The sequence below is a fragment of the Artemia franciscana genome, chromosome 12 (assembly GCF_032884065.1).
Source record: "Artemia franciscana chromosome 12, ASM3288406v1, whole genome shotgun sequence".
NCBI classification, from domain to species: Eukaryota; Metazoa; Arthropoda; class Branchiopoda; order Anostraca; family Artemiidae; genus Artemia; species Artemia franciscana.
Genome location: NC_088874.1, coordinates 32,984,118 through 33,003,577, shown reverse-complemented (window position 1 = coordinate 33,003,577; position 19,460 = coordinate 32,984,118). Strand labels below are relative to the sequence as shown.

General features: G+C 33.7%; 1 protein-coding gene across 4 annotated transcripts in view; it reads left to right on the top strand.

Annotated features, from left to right (window-relative positions):
- Positions 1-19,460, top strand: part of LOC136034012 (epidermal growth factor receptor-like) — a 180,266-nt gene that overhangs the window by 96,777 nt on the left and 64,029 nt on the right. For 2 of the 4 annotated variants that reach the window (XM_065715061.1, XM_065715060.1), the window contains exons 2-4: positions 3,837-4,083; positions 6,801-7,136; positions 18,117-18,439. In XM_065715061.1, coding sequence (XP_065571133.1) covers positions 3,861-4,083; positions 6,801-7,136; positions 18,117-18,439 — 882 coding nt within the window. In that variant the 5' untranslated portion in view covers positions 3,837-3,860. The remainder of the gene's footprint in view (positions 1-3,836; positions 4,084-6,800; positions 7,137-18,116; positions 18,440-19,460) is intronic. The other 2 variants (XM_065715062.1, XM_065715063.1) reach the window with 1 other exon arrangement.

Below are 19,460 nucleotides of genomic sequence, written 5' to 3'. Positions count from 1 at the left end.
TTGTAGCTACTATTTGATAATACTTACCTTCAATGTTCCTCTTTCTCTCTTTGAAATTGGGGGCGCTGGTAAATTCAAAATAAAAATAAATTTTCAAATTATACAATTAAAATAAGCCTTTTTCTTCTTAAAAAATATCAACAAAAATAGGGATTTTCGGAAGCAGAATGAAAGAAATTCTTAAATATAAGGGGATTCTTAAATCTTGGGAAACGGAATGGGAAAAATATAATGACTTTCTTTTTCTTAAATATATGATCCTAAAAAATATTGACATTGATAAAAATTGATATTATTGATAAAAATGTATTAAATATATGATCCTTAAATATATATTTCTTAAATATAATGATCCCGGCTAATATAGCTAAAATGAGTTCTTTTGAAAGAGTACGATTTCAACTGTAATGATCAGCTTACAACTAATGCTACCAGATGGACTAAATATATATGCCATTTTGTTTTTTTTATGATGATAGAGATAGAAGAAAGAATGAGCACAAAGTCTACAAAATTTTGTATTCAGATTTTGCTGTTAATCTGAAGTCACATTCCGTTTTAATTGCAGTTTATAAAGTGGAAGAATCGAGTAAAGGGTGAAAAAAAGCCTGACCACTGTTCTATTTTACATTTCTATTGGTTGCACAATGACATTTACTAAATCTGCACATTTTTCCGAACGAATTTTTTTGAAACACTACGCGTTCGGCAAATTTTCGCTTTCCGGCTGTGTTATTTTATACAAGGCATCTGGCAACAGTGTTCATAACATTAAATTTTACTGTTTACCAAAGAGAATTGTGAAGGTTCTGTTACGAAAAAGAATGGTTAGACTTAAAGGTACTTGTGTATTATTCAGAACACACTCAATAAGCGAAGTTAGGTTCTTTCGTGAAACAAACTACGATGCAGGTACATTTTAATGAAATATTTTATATATAGAGGTGGTTAGGTTAGGTTGAGTTAAGTATTTGATATAATGCACCCCCCCTCCTAGTGTGCAAAAATATAGCCCAAGCTTTTGATAAAGCTAATGAAATAAAGAAAAAAAAATGTTCCTTCTCGTAAGAGTATAAAGTCATGTTGTCTCCATTGATGCACTGTTTTGTTGTGGGCATCAACCCCTTATCCTGGAAAAATAAAATTGCCTCTTTTTCAGTCTTTGGTAAATCCCAAATCTTCATTTCAAAATCCATGTTCAGACACTATCTTCTATCACTATGCGTAGCAAACTAAATTGAGTTTTCCTTTATGGCTATGAAACCAGATTTTCTCAGCAAAATTCTTGGGTGTGTTCTGAATTGAATCAATTGAATAATGAACAAGAATCAAATATTTAATTAAAATGTACCTGCATCGTAGTTTGTTTCACGAAAGAATATAACTTCACTTATTGAGTGTGTTCTGAATAATACACAAGTACCGACTGAAATAATGATAGGGTCATTTGCTCAATTTTGACACAGACTTTATATTGCTTTAAATATTTTCTGATGTTCACTCGTGTTAAACATCCCCTAAAAGATGCTATTTCATTTAGATCACCAATCTAACCCATATTTTGGCGTCTTTTTCTCCCGCAAGATTACCTTTGGACAGGAGTTTCTTCTCATTAGGGAGCTTGAACGAATATTAAGCAAAGCAGCGCAGTCAATTCTACTACTACTACTAACAACTCACCGCAGCACCGAGCCACCCGAGGCCAACACAGCTACGCACGCTCCTCCTCCATCCCAATCTATTCTAAGCCTCCCTCTTTACACCCCTCGCAGGAAGTTTCCATTTCCCTTAAATCTTTCTTTATGACATCCTCCCACCCCAACCGCGGATGACCAGCTTTTCGTTTACCCCTAGACAATGACAGCGCAGTCATCGATATATTAAATACTGGCGGGTCACTTTGCTCTTAGTTTGAAACTGAAGGTGCTTTAACTTTTAAACCATTTCATTAATTGATGCCAGTGGAGTCAAACCCGGCTCATGATGAATCTGAATAAGGATGTCCCGCTAGGTATACAAACTCTTAAGCATAATAATCTAGAGACATTCCCAAACGTACAAATAACAGTTCAAATAAGGACAAAATCCCTTTATTCGATAGTGAAAACAAAGATAAAAAATTCTGGATGTTTTGAGCACATACAGAGCGACCATCATCAGTAGATAAATCCGTCATCATCTGCTGACGACGATCGCTGTGTATGAAAACAAAGATGAAAAATTCTGGATATTTCGAGCACATACACAGTGACCGTCATCTGTAGGTAAATCTGTCGTCATCTGCTGACGACGGTCGCTGTGTATGAAATCAAAATATCCAGATTTTTTATCATTGTTTTTCATTGTCTAATAAAAGGATTCATTCCTAATTGAACTCTTATTTATACGTCATGGAAAGGCAGTGTGGCCTTTGAAAATACCTACGATACTCCCAAACATATAGGAAGCCAATCAATATTATGGGTGATATATTTAATAGGAGATATACTTTTCATTAACTTTGGCAATGATTCATCTGGCCCATGTATTTTTCTCCGTGAATTTTAATGCTTCTTTTCATTACTAAGTACATGTTTCTTTTATTTTTTGAATACAAATTTGAATCCTAAATTCATTGTCTTAGCCAGGCTGATTTATTGTTTTGGGTATATACCTGAACAGCGGTGATCCTGCTTTGGGTAACTTCTCAGCTCAGAACCGAAAAAGAACTGGTCGTAAATTTGTCATTTTGTACTTGCTATGTGTGATATGAGAGGTTGTTCTTACCTTTAAAGCTAATTTAGTGTAATAACTGGAGCGTCCAGCTTTGAAGTGACCCTAGCTCTAAATTTCACATTACTGATAGTCACCGCTGAAACTACTCACTACTCATTGCAGTACCTAGCCACCTGAGGCCAACCCAGCTGTTTATGTTACTTCACCCCAATCTATTAAAGTCTCACTCCTCAACCCCTCTCATGAAGTTCCAATGTCCTTTTAACGTTTCTTTATGACCAATTCCCACCCGACTCGAGGACGACCTGCTTTTTCTTTCGGCCCCAGATGGAGGGCTGAGCGCACATTCTTTGACAATTTGTCATCCTTCCGTCGTAAGACCTGGCCTAGTCTTGCCATTTTAATCTTTATTTTATTATAGCTCTAGTTAGAGGGATCCATGGTTGCCACCCGGGAAAGTCACTAGATTTTAGTGATTCTTAGGTTGATTTACTTTTTTTCTTCAATAATCTTGTTATTTCTGTTGTATGTTTCAATTTAGACAATATGAAAAATCATTGGCAATAGTGATAAATCACAAGGGCTGGCAACCCTGGAAGGATCAAACTAAGTTTTCCGTACAGCTTATTTTTGATTCGATAATTACGAGATTGTTATCAGTGAAGTACAATTAAGCGGTAATAAGAGCTTTTTTGCCAAAATAATGTCACGTTTTTTCTGAATATTGCAATATTTTGCAGTCTTTGTATATTTTGGATTTCTAAGGGGGTATATCTGCGTTGGCATCCAAAGTTAGTTATTTCGAAGTATGGTCAGATATCAGGTTCTTTTGTAATAAGCAACTCAACAAGTACCTTGACATGATAAAGCCACAATCAAAGAAGCTCCCGACTCTCTCCCATAGGGGTGTACACATCGAAGTGTCAATTGTTCTGGAATGTGTGGCACACTTCTGCTACACCGTGCCTCTTCTTGACATGCACAATAAACTTTGCGCCATGCGTGGCATCCAGATCTGCCACCTGAGGTGTACACGTTTAATGAAAGTAGTAGCCTCTCGGCCACAAATAGTTGTATTTTATTATTCTATTCAAGCCAAGTAAGTACGTATCAAATTGTAGCCTACCCCAAAAAATGATTAAGTGATGTGGGAAAGCGAGACGACAATGTGCAATAGTTACCTTGTGCCATCAGACCGATTTCGGCCAACAAATCATATGAGGATAGTGCTGTTGAGAAATTGTGTTATTTTCACCCTAGTCTTGTGTATACTGATACCTGCCTGTAATTGTGCTAAAAAGGATAAAAAAGAAAAGGATATCTCTGTTTCATTTCCCGATATCCATAAGGAAATATTCAGAGGGAAAAGTAAGTATTAAAAATATATTCGTGCATAAATATTCACATCTATATCTTTTTATTTTATTATTCGTTTTGTTCGAAAACCTTTTATAATAATTTAAAATGGACGGACCATTAAATGAGTAAACACAAATTATATCGTTAGTCCAATGCGAGAGAAAAAAAAAATCGGCAGCTCGATTATAATAACAAAATATACAGGCGACCCATGGTTTTCCTCCCCCCCAAGTTTTAAACCTTGGATTTGTTTAGCTAACATGCTATATTTATCAATTGATCTTAAGTTGCGTGTCCATAAGACAAAATTTATTCATAATGAAATACACAATAAAACATTACGTATAAACGTCATGCTGATCCCCTCACAGCTCCTTTATTTGTAAAGGAGATAGGAGACATACGAGTCACTTCCCCATAGAAAAAAAAACAGATCATTTACTTACAAGGAAAAAAAATATATAGACTTCGAAAATTAGAATTAGATAGATTAGATAAAGTTAACAAAATAGATCAAATAGACTCTAAAGAAGAATAGTGACACCTTTGAGATGATCCATGCGTTATATATTTATTCCCCACAATATGATTTGCCATTAAAGGATCAAAGTCTGACCCTCAATTCAGAAAGATAGTGGTATGTTTTAAGTTTTTAAATTTTACTGAAATTTTTCAATTTTAAATTTTACTGAACAATATAAAAGAGCGACACCTTCAATCTGACCCATGCGGTATATATTTATTCCCCACAATATGATCCGCCATTAAAGGATCGAAGTTGGACCTTCAATTCAGAAAGATAGTGGTATGTTTAAGTTTTTCACAGTTTTATTGATTTACCATTAAAGGATCGAAGTCTGACGTTCAATTTAGAAAGATAGTGGTATGTTTAAGTTTTATGTTGCCTCGGGTGCTCACTTTCCTCCGGCTGGAGAATATTAAGATTGCTTATTACTAGATACTAAGACGGCATATTTTTTCATAACTTATCTTTTTTTCAAGGAGAATGAAAATCCACTTTAGAAAACAAAAAGCTGATTTATTTTCCACGCTATTAAGTATATTACAATTCTGTTTAATCTTTTAGTATAAGACTGCTAATCTTGTAAACATCCCCCCCCCCCATGAAAATTGTACCCTGACTGTTGTTCAATGAAATTGAAAAACTTAAATTTTGGGGGGGGGGATATTTAAATTTGTGCCAAAATCCTTTCTTTCTTTAAAAGATAACTAAAGTCCATATTAGTTTTCGTAAAAATTATGTTTAAAATTGAATTAAGTCGTTTTTGCTGACACAATTCCATAATTTGTGGTTTCCTAACGATTTGAATAAATAACCCAAACTTATCGCAAGGGTTCCCTAGGTAATAAGGGTAAGACGATCGTAAATAACCATAAGAGGATGGTTTTGTACTTGAAGATTAAAAGACGAATAAATTCAACTAATCAGCCCTTTCTCTAGAGTTTGGGATCTTTGGATATATGAACCTATATTGAAGATGCGTACTAGGCCAAACCTTTAGGTGGAGTTGGGCAAGATGTCAATCCGCTGATAATCGAAAGGCTATTTAAAATGTTATTGAAATTTGAAATGTTATTGAAATTCAATTGAAATTACTGAATTTTAAGATTTCGTTTATGTTGAACAAGCTATGCGAATTAACTGTTAACAAATTGGCTCGTACATTAAAAGGGGAATTTGAAATGGAAATACTGGAAATATCTGCTATAAAGGGAATTTTGACATATAACTATGGAATAATTAAAAAAATTAATTACATAATTATTATTAATTTGTCGATTAATTAATTTTAATTAACTAAATATTGTTGATAATTCATTTAAAGCTAATAAAATTAATTTATAATCAATGAAAAATCATAAAAATTAGGATTTTGGACGGGCCCCAAGCCCCCTCCCTATGGGTACGTCCATGCATTGAGACAAGGGAAAAAGCTTTTGATCCCTAAACGTGTGGATTTTAAACTTAATTTGCAAATGAGGGAGGGAGATATAACGCAATATAAAAGAAAAGACACTTGAAAGCATCATGAAAATCAAATAAGGTGAGATGAAACAAAGTGGACAAATCAGTGGAATTTAATAAATTTAATTGGCTGTGCCACAAATTCATTTATCAAAAGATATCACATAACGCATTTTGAAATACATCAGCCAAATGATCTAATTATTTTTCAAATAACCTGACTCAGTGTTTAGATTTTTCAGTAGTTTTATGAGATATCTTCGATTTTTTTCTACTTATGACCACTTTCACTCTTGTTTTAATGATCATTATTGTTTTAATGTTACATTATTACATTAATTGGGGTAAAATTATTATATTATTTACATTACTGTACTATTCGAGGAAAGAAGGAAGCATAAGAGTCGAGCCCGGCAGGGAAAAGGTCCTTACAGCGTTGGGGCATTGGGGAAAACCCTTTGCATTTTATAGGAGAATGTAAAGGAAGATTTAAGGAAATAACATATGGGGACACTTTTTATGATAAAAATAATGAGAGAGAAGGGTTTGGGGAAAATTACAGCTCTGGAAAAATTCCTGAGACTGGGACTAAACTGTTGAGACTTTTTCTTTACGTTTATAATGTATTTTATTATGTATTTGTGTTTGAAAGTAGGTGATGTTGCTTGTTGTTTTTTTTTTATCATTTTGTCGTGATCCTTGTAATTATAAATTATAAATAATTATAATTTTTTTTTAGTTTGTATTGGAACAAATGGAAGAATGTCTGTACCATCAAATCGTGAGCATCATTATCGGAATTTGCGAGATAGATATACAAATTGTACATACGTAGATGGTAACCTAGAATTAACTTGGTTGCAAGATAGTTCACTTGACCTCAGTTTTTTGCAACATATTCGTGAAGTGACCGGTTATGTGCTAATATCTCATGTGGATGTGAAAAAGATAGCTTTACCCTCGTTGCAAATTATAAGAGGTCGAACATTTTTTAAACTTAGTATTCATGAAGAGGAATTTTCGCTGATGGTCACCTTGTCCAAAACTGAGACTTTAGAAATGCCAGCGTTGCGAGGTAGGTTAATTTTGTTTTAAGAAATTAAAAAGTTTCTAATTTCGAGCTAATATAAGATAGATTTGTAGAAAATTAAGCAGATAATTAATACACAGCATTATTCCTCACAGAGGCTCCATGGCCCGTGAAGGAGGGGGGGAGGCGCATGCGTCATTTAAAAATTGACTCAAAATCAAAAGGATAACAAGGAGTACAAGATCATTCATTCAAAACTAAACTAGTAATGAAGAACCGGGAGTAAGGGGAATGAACATCCAAAATGGCAAATTTCAGCCAGGGTTGTCTCCTCTAGTGATTTATCACTATTTCTAGTGATTTGTTTTTACTGTCTAGTAATTGTTTGGCCAAGGATTTTTAATGATTTCACTTCTTTAGTAATCAGTAAAGATTGGGGAGATAAGCCAAGAACACTAATTCAGGAAATTGCGGGTGGTGGGGCGAGAATTTCTTTTCGATTATTTTTATAAGGGCACAAAAAATGTATCTTTCAAAATATAGGGGGAATTTTTGATTGGAAAAAAGATGAAACGCCAAAATAAATAATTTTTATAATCTAGTGGGATAAATGCAACACATCCCAATTGGTGCCCTGTGTTGAAAATAATAAAGAAACAAGTTAATTATACTAATAAAATAATGTTAAAAGTCTAAAAAGCCACTGAAAGCAGCGATTTTGAAATACAAAAGTACCTTGTCTGTTGAAGCAGCTAATTATCATTTTAGTGATTTTGTTGCTAATTTAGTGATTTTCTCGAAAATATAATGAATTTTTAGCTGATAGAGGGATTTTTTTTTCAAGAATCTATTGATTTGTATTTCCACCTGGTGGCAACCCTGACTTTCGCTGAAGTAATTCGAAGGAAGATATCTTAGATAACGGATATTTACCAGGAGAACAGAAAAATAGAGAAATGCATTTTGGAGTTTTCACTATTTTGTTATCAACAACTGTTGCCGCTAGCGAGAAAAACGACCGAAACAAATTCTGAAAAAAAGGTGACTTTCAAGTATCTGAGGAACCAAATAAGACAAGAAGAAACAGATTGAACAGGGGTGAATCTCCAGCCTTTTTATTGGGGAGGGGGGTAAGGGGTCCATATCCGGATAGTCAAGAGGTATGGGATGTAAAATAATTTTTTCTTTACGTTATTAAGGGGGTAACTACTCACCCTTGCCCCCACCCCAAACTAAGCCCATGAGGATGAACTAACAAAGCTTATTTTATTTGGAAGGATAATATATTAAGTTTGTTTTTTCGATCTCTTATAGCGCCTTTGAGTTACCGCAGTTGATTCCTATTTAGAACATCAGCAATCAACTTCAGAAACTAAAGGAACTAAATCGACTTCAAAAACTTCAGGAACTAAATCAATTTGAAAAACTTCAGAAACTAAAGAAACTAAATCGACTTCAAAAACTTCAGGAACTAAATCAATTTGAAAAACTTCAGAAACTAAAGAAACTAAATCGACTTCAAAAACTTCAGAAACTAAAAACTTGTCTCATAGCTATAGTTTGTGCACAACGAAACTTGTGCCAAAAACACTGCTCATCTCAAACACATTACTAGAAAGGATTTTAATAAATTGTTTGCCAATGATGAGGAATCGTCAGTGCCATATAATGAACTTCCCATTATGCCAACCCTTGATGTGAGTCCTATCTCAGACCATCAACAACTTCAAAATTCAATTGGAAGTATCTCAAGTACCAAGGACATCAAAATAAAAATGTTTTCGCCTCCCGGGCCCATCTTAGGTCGATTCATACCTGAAAAGCAACATTTGTTTTTGGGTTGTTTCATCAGTGTTCCCCAGTTCAACCACGAAAATAAACAAGAAATAAACAAGAAAAATGAAACAAACAACAACAAGAAATAAACAAGAAATAAAAGAAACAACAAGAAACATGAAACAAACAAGAAACATGAAACAAACAAGAAACATGAAACAAACAAGAAACAAACAACAAGAAACAACAAACAACAACAAGAAATAAACAAGAAATAAAAGAAACAACAAGAAACATGAAACAAACAACAAACAAACAACAAACAACAACAAGAAATAAACAAGAAACAACAAGAAATAAAAGAAACAACAAGAAACAACAAGAAACATGAAACAAACAAGAAACAAACAACAAACAGCAACAAGAAATAAACAAGAAATAAAAGAAACAACAAGAAATATTTATTGGTATTTGACAACTAATTTGGGTCAATGAAAATTCACATGTTAACCAGCTGTTGACTCCCGAATATAACGATACCTTATTAGGATATGGAGGCTTTTCATTAAAAATCAAATTCCTGATTTTTCCCAATTTTTGTGGAATTTTCCACTTAATCAATTTAAACGATCATTATTCAATTTCACTGTCCTTGGTATTCTAAATCTTAAGTAGCGTAACGGACCATCATTTTTTAAATGATATGAAATTACATTTATAATTTGAACTTGTTTCTTTTGTTTTTAGAGCCTATATGAATCACCAGGCTATTTTCTGTGAAATTTCTACTCGGTCAAACTTCTCGTTACCCGACATTACCTATTAGTCCTCAAGTATTTCTAAATTAAGCGAATTATTTTTAGGCCTATAAGCTAATTTTCAAACCTATAATCGCGTCCTGAACAGCCAAAACATACAAAAATTCATTCACTCCGCCAATACTTTTGTCTAGGACACTTAATCATCTACATAATTCATGTCTAGGATAGCTTTATCTTTCCATTTGATATAATGGTTTTCATAATCTTTGCTATGTTCTTTTGCACAAAATCAATCAAAACGAGGACCAAGTCCTGTCTTCTTTATGGCCTTTTCAGGTGAAGTTGGCTGAGTAAAACAGCTTTTTATTCATCGAAAAACGAAAAAAGCCATCTTCTGAAAAAAAAAAAAAAAAAAACATTAAGAAAAAGTCATTTCAAATGCGCCTGATTTGCCTTTTTGAACCTTAAAAAGTACCGAGATTGAGTACCTTGAAAATGGAGACTGAGGCTGCCTGAAAAAATAAAAGAGCACGGACAACTTTGCCTGAAAAAAGCCATAATCAAGAAACGGCCTCATTTAAACGGGGATACACAGCGCTGCCTAGCTCCTGATACCACGCTGAATCGCATAGGCTACTAAGCACGCTTATGTCCTAAGCTGCAACAATACTATTCTCATAAATAGTAGTAATTACTTTCATGTTCTTATCTGGTATTTCAAACAGAGATAGGAACTTCATTAAAGATTTTCTATCAGCTGATACCTTTAGATACCTTTCCGTGATCTATAAAACTCAGGAATTAATGAGGTCTAGTTAATTCAACCCTTTTAACTGTTAATCTAACTATAAAAATTTGGTCCATGAAATCAAATGTCTTTCCAAAAAAATACTGTTCTCTTTCTAAAATTTATTCGCATAGTCTAATAATTATCTTCAAGAACGTATTCAGGATTTTTTTTCAGTGGGGGGGGGTTACAATCTTTTTCAACGCATCAAAAATCTGCATGTATTCATTTTTGTTACGTTTTTACGAGCTGGACTATAAATTAGCTAAGAATCGTCTAAATCTATTATAAAATCTATGATTACTACATTCCCACCTACCACCTTTCTTGTAAAGGGGTTTAATTGTTCTAATTTTCTAGCTTTTTTTCTATTAGATTTTTTCTCCTGTAGAGTTGCCAATTTCGACTGCTGGTGGTTACCAGCGTTGCCAACACTTTGGAATAAACTGTACTGGTGTCCCGTCTAAAATTGTACGGCAAGAGGTTAATTTGTACCATCTAAACGGCGGGTTAAAAATTTGCCATAATAAAAAGAAAATTTTCGACAAGCTAAAACTTAAACAGATGTCCGAGTTAAAAAAGAACCCAGTAAAAGCAAAATTTATAGGAAAATTTGCATTGTACCAAAAAAAAAAAAAAAAAATCTAAATGTATGGCATTGTACCAGAACTTCTATATTATACCAAAAATCTTATAGCATAGTTTATTCTGGATCTAAATCCACATCGAAAAAAGTTACTGACTAGCTCGTACGCATACTTGCAGACAATTTTTTTTTTGGGGGGGGGGAGGGGAAGCTAAAAAACGGAATTTAATGCTACAAAAATTATGTAAACATGCGTTAAACTTTCAAAGTATTAGGGGGAGGAGCAGGAACTCTAAAAACCCACACCTGTCTACGCGGCTGTGTGTTAGCTGTTTCTTTTTTGTTCAAACTACATATGGTTTGACAAGGCTTTTGTAAAGCTTGCAACTGAAGTTGATAAATGCATTATGGGTCCTTTCTTTTTTTGCTGTTGAAAATAAATCACATGAATAAAATATAATGAGAATATCATGGTTCTTAACATTTAATTACCTTTTGGAGCATTTGCCGACAAAAAGTTACATGTTGGCTAATTTCTTTCGTAGCAGTGAAGTCCTGTCTTAAAAAAAAAAAAAAAAAAAAATGAAGGTCATACTCGAATACCAGGTGTCACTCCAAGAATCGTTTCCAGCTAATGGATTGCCCACTGTCTGTCCTAGGTGTATATGAATCTTTTGCGTCTGCTATACCTCCGTGTCTGCCTACATTGGCTCCTAAAGTTTTAAGCCTGCCTATGCCTTTGATTTAATGCACTGACAGGGACGAATGGGAAACTCGTAATAGAAGACGCTCAAATTAGTATCTGATACAAAAAAAAGGATGCAACACCATCTAGTACTACCAAAGAGTTTTGGTAAGTAATAAGAGTGGGAACAGGCACTAATGCCGAAAAAATCCCCGATATCACGTAGAGTTGTGTTTTTTGTTTTTTTATTTTGTAATTTATGACTTTTTTAGAAACCTGTATTAAACTACTCTAATTTAGTCAATTTCACTAACTATACTGATTTCGCCTTGCTATTACAGTAAAAAAGCTAAGAAACGCCAATCTTAACATGGCGTTGGTGATTTTTTTCGGCACCAGCGCAAGTTTTTACTCTTATAAGTTACCCATTCTTTTTAGTACTACCCAGCAAAATGATAAGGTTGGTTATAAAAACATAAATAGAAATATTCCTTCTATTGAAATTTATTGTCCCGTTTTCCATTTTTTTAAAGATTTTTTTGGAATCCCTCTTTCCAAAAGGACACAATAGTTGTATTTCTGTATATTGTTTCTTAAACCAGTCTATGTTATGCATACTAACATATTCATAGCTTTTTTTACGATAAAATAGAAATAATCAAAAACAAATAAACTTAGAACTTTAATTGAAATAAAGATCTTATTAAATCAAGATTAAGTTTGTTTGAATATTGGTGCACTTTGGTCTGTCCCTTATGCATAAATCATATGCATAATATGATTCGCCCCTGAATGGCGTTTGTAAAATGTACAGGAAAAAATATATAGGATGGTGGAAAACTGATTTTTTTTTTATCTCTTTCTTTTACTTATCTAAACAATCATTTTTTTTACGATCACTGTAAAAAATGCATTTACAAGCACTGCCTTAGCAATTAAGAACAGGAGATATATCTTAATACATTTTGAGGAAATGAGGTATTTAAAATTTCAATTCAGTTCAGTTCAACTCATTTAACTACAAGATGATGTAACGCATAATATTAATCCAAGTGCCTGCTCAAAGAAAGACGTAAAAGCACTTGATACCAGGCGCAGGGTTGTGACCAGGGTCTGTTCCTAAAGTGCTACAATTGCTCAAATTTGCGTGCTATACAGCGACTGCAAAATTTCTAAAATAGCACTTTTGTGCTACAGGTGGTATCCTTTAGTGGTCGACCCATTAGGCTATATAACAATTGCCTAACAAACAAAACTCAACAAAAGGACAAAACAAACGAAATAGGAAATTATGACCAATCTCTAATAATGAGAATAAAAACGATGCAAATAAATAATAATATTGATAATCTAAGGAAAAAAATATAAGGCTAAATAACGATATAAATAAGATAAGGCTAAAGATATAGGCTATATAACAATTGCCTAACAAACAAAACTCAACAAAAGGACAAAACAAACGAAATGGGAAATTATGACCAATCTCTAATAATGAGAATAAAAACGATGCAAATAAATAATAATATTGATAATCTAAGGAAAAAAATATAAGGCTAAATAACGATATAAATAAGATAAGGCTAAAGATATAGGCTATATAACAATTGCCTAACAAACAAAACTCAACAAAAGGACAAAACAAACGAAATAGGAAATTATGACCAATCTCTAATAATGAGAATAAAAACGATGCAAATAAATAATAATATTGATAATCTAAGGAAAAAAAGATAAGGCTAAATAACGATATAAATAAGATAAGGCTAAAGATATAGGCTATATAACAATTGCCTAACAAACAAAATAAAGGGTTCGTGACAACTTGAGCACGGTGCCTTCTACAGGGCTCGCGTCATCATTTACAGAAGACATCGTATGTAAAATCCATGATTCAATTTTGGTAAAATGAAAATGACCGTTTGGTAAAATGAAGCTTCAAAATAAATGTCGAACCTTTTTCTGCAACTACAAGGAGGAAGGCGCTCTTCTAGGCATCTGGCACTATATAAGTATAATAAATACTATATATACTATACTATATATATATGCTATATATACTATATACTATATATATATACTATATAAATAAATAATAATATTGATAATCAAAGGAAAAAAGATAAAAAAAACAAAATTTCTACGAACCAAGTTCCAAAGAAAAGTAAAAGAAAGGGGAAAAATAAAATACAGAAAAGGGGTCACATACACAGTGGGCGTTTTCAGCAGATAAACAATTTATCTGCTGGTATATGTGACCAAAATATCCAGAGATTTTTTGTTGCTGTTTCTCTTTCAAATAAAAGGATTTGTCCCTGTTAAACGGTTATTTGTATGTCATAGAAAGGCAGTATGGTCTTCAAAAATGCTCAGTTCTGGGCCAATTCATACCTGAAAACGTCGATTTTCTAATATTTTCCTTTTTGTTTCTAAGTTCTAGAGTTCTTAGGGCAGTGCCAAATTTTCGTCAATATTTGTAGGCTGAAAATAAATAGGCCAAACTAATTATTCCAATTTTAAAACACTTTCATCAGTTAAAAATAAAGGCTAATATTCCGTTGATTTTCAAAAACAGCTAAAAATTCAGAGGAAAGCTATATCTTTTGAAGCTGTTTAGTGCCACGCTTTTTAGCACATTTTTTTTCTGATATTCCCCTCACGTTAATTGTGGCACCCCCTACAACCAAAAACTGCATATTGCATATCGGTGCCCTTTCATTAAAAATTAAGTTCCCAATTTTCTTAATTTTAAAAGGTATAAATGTTCGTTTAAGTTCCTACTTAACCAATTTAAACAATCGGATTTCATTTTCAATGTCCTTGGAGCTTGGTAATAATTTACCAAATACCACAATTTACCAAGTAATTTACTACTTGTCCTTGGTAATAATTTAATCTTTTTATTACGCTTTGAATATTATTTTTGTAAATCTGAACTTTGTTTAGGTTAAAATCGAGCAAAATTTAAATACTTTAAATTATCGTATTATATTGATGAAAGGGGCTACTTAAAACAGCACTTCGCCTGAAAAAGAATATTTTCACCCACCACCGCCTTAACTTCGTTATTTCGGGTTTGCCAACAGATACACAGAATCGGCGTCAAATATCATTACTCTGTGATAAGACCCAAAATGCCTTCAGTAAGCCTTTAAAGATTTGAAGGGCGCCAGATCAGGAATTCATTTTCCTTATAAGGGTCTCAAACTGAGCAACAACTTGTAATTATTAAAGAATAACCATTTTTCTGTTGCCCAAATTTGGCTTAGTCTCTATGACTCACTATTGAAACCATCACTAATTAAGCGTTATTAAGTTTAATTGGTATGTTAAAATAGGCAGTTTGAATAGTTCGTTATTATTGCTCAGAGTATACTGCTTTAGAAATAGTTACTTGAAGAAGAGTTTTGGCTGGATGAAATAGTAATTTTCCCTTTTGTGGTTAATTTACTAACTTTTTTTATTCTCTTTGGAGCCATTTTAAATCAATTTGTACACTGATTTGAATTATGTAATAAGTATCCTTTTAGCATAATAATTATTGGTTCATCTTTACCATTGTTGCTGGTGCATGAATTCTTTTTTTTTTTTGCTTGTTGAAGCTGCATTAAAATTAAATGGGAACATTTTAAGTACATGACAAAATCTAAACCAGTGCCTTACACAGGGGGGGGGGGGTACTCGGTATAGACATCTCCATAAAATTTGAGCCCCTCATTCGTGGTTTAGAATCTCAGGTTCTAATATTACCTGATAGAGTTAAGCAAAGTCTGGGTAGCTATATTTATTTATTATGCATCACCTCCTAAGTAGATCCTGAACTTCACTCTGGTCTGAATCTTAGGGCGAAGAGGGGTCACTTCGTGTGGCCAAAAAAAGGTGTTGCAAAAATAATTTGTTAACCTTATTGTGCCATCGATATTTCATCTCCAAAAATGTCTATTTTATGTTGTTTTTTTAAATTATCGTACAAAACGTCATTGTTTGTTTGTTTTTTTTTCTTTTTTGTCATTACGATTATTGTCATATTTTTTTCCTGTTTTTGTTCCAAATATAATTTTTATTTATTTGATTGAAAAAATTGACACTATCGTTTTTTCTGTCAAAAAGTGACATCATTGTTTTGTCTGTCAAAAAAAATTATTGTATTCTGTAATAAAGTATACTGAACGACACTGTAATTTTTATAGCACTTGCCATTAACCAAGTGACATATAGCGATCGCAAATTCTGTCGGTCTGTCTGTCTGTCGGTCTGTCTTTCTGTTGGTCTGTCCCGGTTTTCCTACTTTAGGCACTTCCAGGTAAGCTAGGACGATTAAATTTGGCAGGCGTATCAGGGACCGGACCAGATTAAATTATAAATAGATTTGAATTTTTAGATAGAATTTTTTCCCGATTTGACTATCTGGGTGAGTGGGGGGGGGGCGGTTAATTCGTAAAAATAGAAAAAAATGAAGTATTTTTAACTTACGAATGGGTCATCGGATCTTTAAAAAATTTGATGATTGGAAGGATATCGTGTCTCCGAGCTCTTGTTTTAAATCCCGACCATATCCGGTGACATTGGGGGAGTTGGGGGGGGGGGGGCTAAAATCTTGGAAAATGCTTAGAGTGGAGGGATTGGGACGAAACTTGGTGGGAAAATAAGCCGAAGTCCTAGATACGTGATTGACATAACCGGAACGGATCTGCTCTGTTTGGGGGAGCTGGGGGGGGGGGGGTTAATTATGAAAAATTAGAAAAAATGATGTATTTTTAACTTGCGAAGGAGTGATCGGATCTTAATGAAATTTGAAGTTTGGAAGTATATCGTGTCTCAGAGCTCTTATTTTAAATCCCGACTGGATCCGGTGACATTGGGGGGAAATGAGGGGGGACCTAAACTCTTGGAAAACGCTTAGAGTGGAGGGATCGAGATGAAACTTAGTGGGAAAAATAAGCACAAGTCCTGGATACGTGATTGACATAACCGGAACGGATCTGCTCTCTTGGGGGAAGTTGGGGGGGAGGGTTAATTCTGAAGAATTAGAAAAATGAGGTATTTTTAACTTACGAAGGAGTGATCGGATCTTAATGAAATTTGATTTTAGGAAGGATACCATGTCTCAGAGCTCTTATTTTAAATCGCGACTGTATCTGGCGAAGGGGATGTTGGAAGGAGGGGGACCTAAAATCTTGGAGAATGCTTAGAGTGGAGGGATCGGGATGAAACTTGGTGAGAAAAATAAGCACAAGTCCTAGATACGGCATTGACATTACCGGAACGGATCTGCTCTCTTTGGGGAAGTTGGGGGGAACGGTTAATTCTAAAAAATTAGAAAAAAGAGAACTTACAAAAGAGTGATCGTATCTTCATGAAATTTCATATTTAGAAGGACCTCGAAACTCAGATCTCTTATTTAAAATCCCGACCGGATCCAGTGTCATTAGGGGGGGAGATCTTGGAAATGCTTAAAGCGGAGAGATCAGGATGAAACTTGGTGGAAAGAATAAGCACAAGTCCAAGACAGGTGAATGACATAACCGGACCGGATCTGCTCCCTTTGGTGGAGTTGGGGGGGGAGTAATTAGGAAAAATTAGAAAAAATGAGGTATTTGTAACTTACGAACGGGTGATCAGATCTTAATAAAATTGGATATCTTAAAAAAGCTTAAAAATTATTGTTCACCATAAAAACCTTTTTAGCTTCTGTTTTCCAAGAAAAATCCTGCTGTTGGTTTTTGGTATAAAGTAATGAACTAATCAAAAAGGTTAATCCATTATTTTAATTTTTTTTCATAAATTTCTGAACGTTAGGTTGGGCTCCTCACTTCCTTAATTTTTTGTTGTAGCCTTGTCTTTTTCTTTTCTTTTTTGAATTGAAGAGTTGTATATTTTTCTTGCTTTACACAAAACCTAATTTCATCATTTTGGTTGTTAGGTGATCAGTGGCGTTGTTGGTGGTTGTTTTTTTTTTGTCCCATCCCAAATTTTGAAAAGCACGTTTTTGGAGGGGTGTTCTGTGGAAAATGCCTATTGATCGTATTTTAATTGAGAAGCTTCTGGTTATACGTAAAAAAAAAAACGCTTATTATCATAGAATCGTGCCCGATTGGAGTGGTAGATAAGAACTCTCCACAAAACGTTTATTTCTAAATAAATATTCCAAAATGTATTTTTAATAAATAAAAATAAATAAATTTAATAAAAATATTAATTTAGTTTAGTCAATATTAAGTTATTAAATATTTATTGATTTAATAAATAAATAAAGCATAGATGTTTAACAAATGTTTTCTTTTTAGGATTGTTTCTAAAATATCATATGAATTTCACACAATTTAGCTTTTTGAGGTTTTTTTCAAATCCCCCCCCTCCCGTCAAAAGAAGTCATTGCCTACATGCATGTCCAACTCTTGCCAAAATAATAATACATTTTTCGTCTTTGCAGATATTCTTGCTGGATATGTGGGATTATTCAATAATTACAATCTCTGTCACATAAGAAGCATTAACTGGGATGAAATAATCACTGGACCGAACGCGAAGTTTATGTACGTTTATAATTTCACTGAACCCGAACGAGAATGCTCCTGTCACGAATCTTGCGAAAAGGGCTGTTGGGGAAACGGTCCAGAAAATTGCCAGAAATTTTCTAAAGTTAATTGTAGCCCACAGTGTCATCAAGGCCGATGCTTTGGACCAAAACCAAGAGAGTGCTGCCATCTCTTCTGTGCTGGTGGATGTACTGGACCAAAGCAGAGTGATTGCTTGGTAGGTTACTCTTTGTTTTGTATTCAGATCATAGTTCCTTAATCGTTTTAATGCTGCAATATCTTCCAAAAAGATAGTTGAAAATAAAGTCAGTTACCTTAGTAGGAGGGCGTTAGTAGGAGGGCGTAGTAACTAAAGCTACTAACTAGCTTTATTGAAAACATACTAAATGTTTGCCAATGTACGTGTTTTTTCAGTCTAAAATACTTTACATTGCCGATGCAACGATAAACGTACACAAAGGAGCCTCCGGGTCCGGGCCTCTCCAAGATCCCAAATCTTAAATTTAATTTAAATTTTGAGTCTTAAGCAAATTAAATTGTTAATATGATCAGGAATAGCTATATAACCGGTGCTTCACTGCAATATCCAGGGAAACGCGAGGTTTATCACTAATAAATACAGCATTAATTTTCTTATGTAAAATTGGAAATAGAGTATTATTGGCAGCTCTCAGCAAGGGGAAGGATTAATCTATTACATACCAGAGTCATCTACATTTACCGTGCATACCAAATATTGGTAAGAAAAGCTTTTTTGTTGCTTTTCGATGACAGAATTCGGCTGTAATAATCGAGATATTTGTCAACACAAAAAGTGTCTGGAGTGTACACAAACTGGATATTGCATATTTTTTATATATATATATATATTTTGTTTAGTTACAGCTCTTTGTAAAAAGGCTTTTAAATGTCTTGAGAAACAAAATTATAGGAGGACATGAACTGAAGCAATCGATGAAATTTGCTTAATTTAAGAGAGTGAACTCTAAATCGAAGTTCTAAAAAATTTCACTTAACACAATTTTAAGAAATACATCTTTTTTGGGATCAACTCCCCCTCAAGGTTGGTGCCTGCTTTATGTACGGGACAAATACTTCATTCGGATCAAAACCTGGATTGTTGCGTTCTCGAACAGCCCCATGCTTTTCGGGATGCTTTCGCTTTACAAATGTGAGGACTTGGATCTGTGGTGTGATAATTACACATGCTTGAATCAAGATTTCATTTAGTTCAGTTT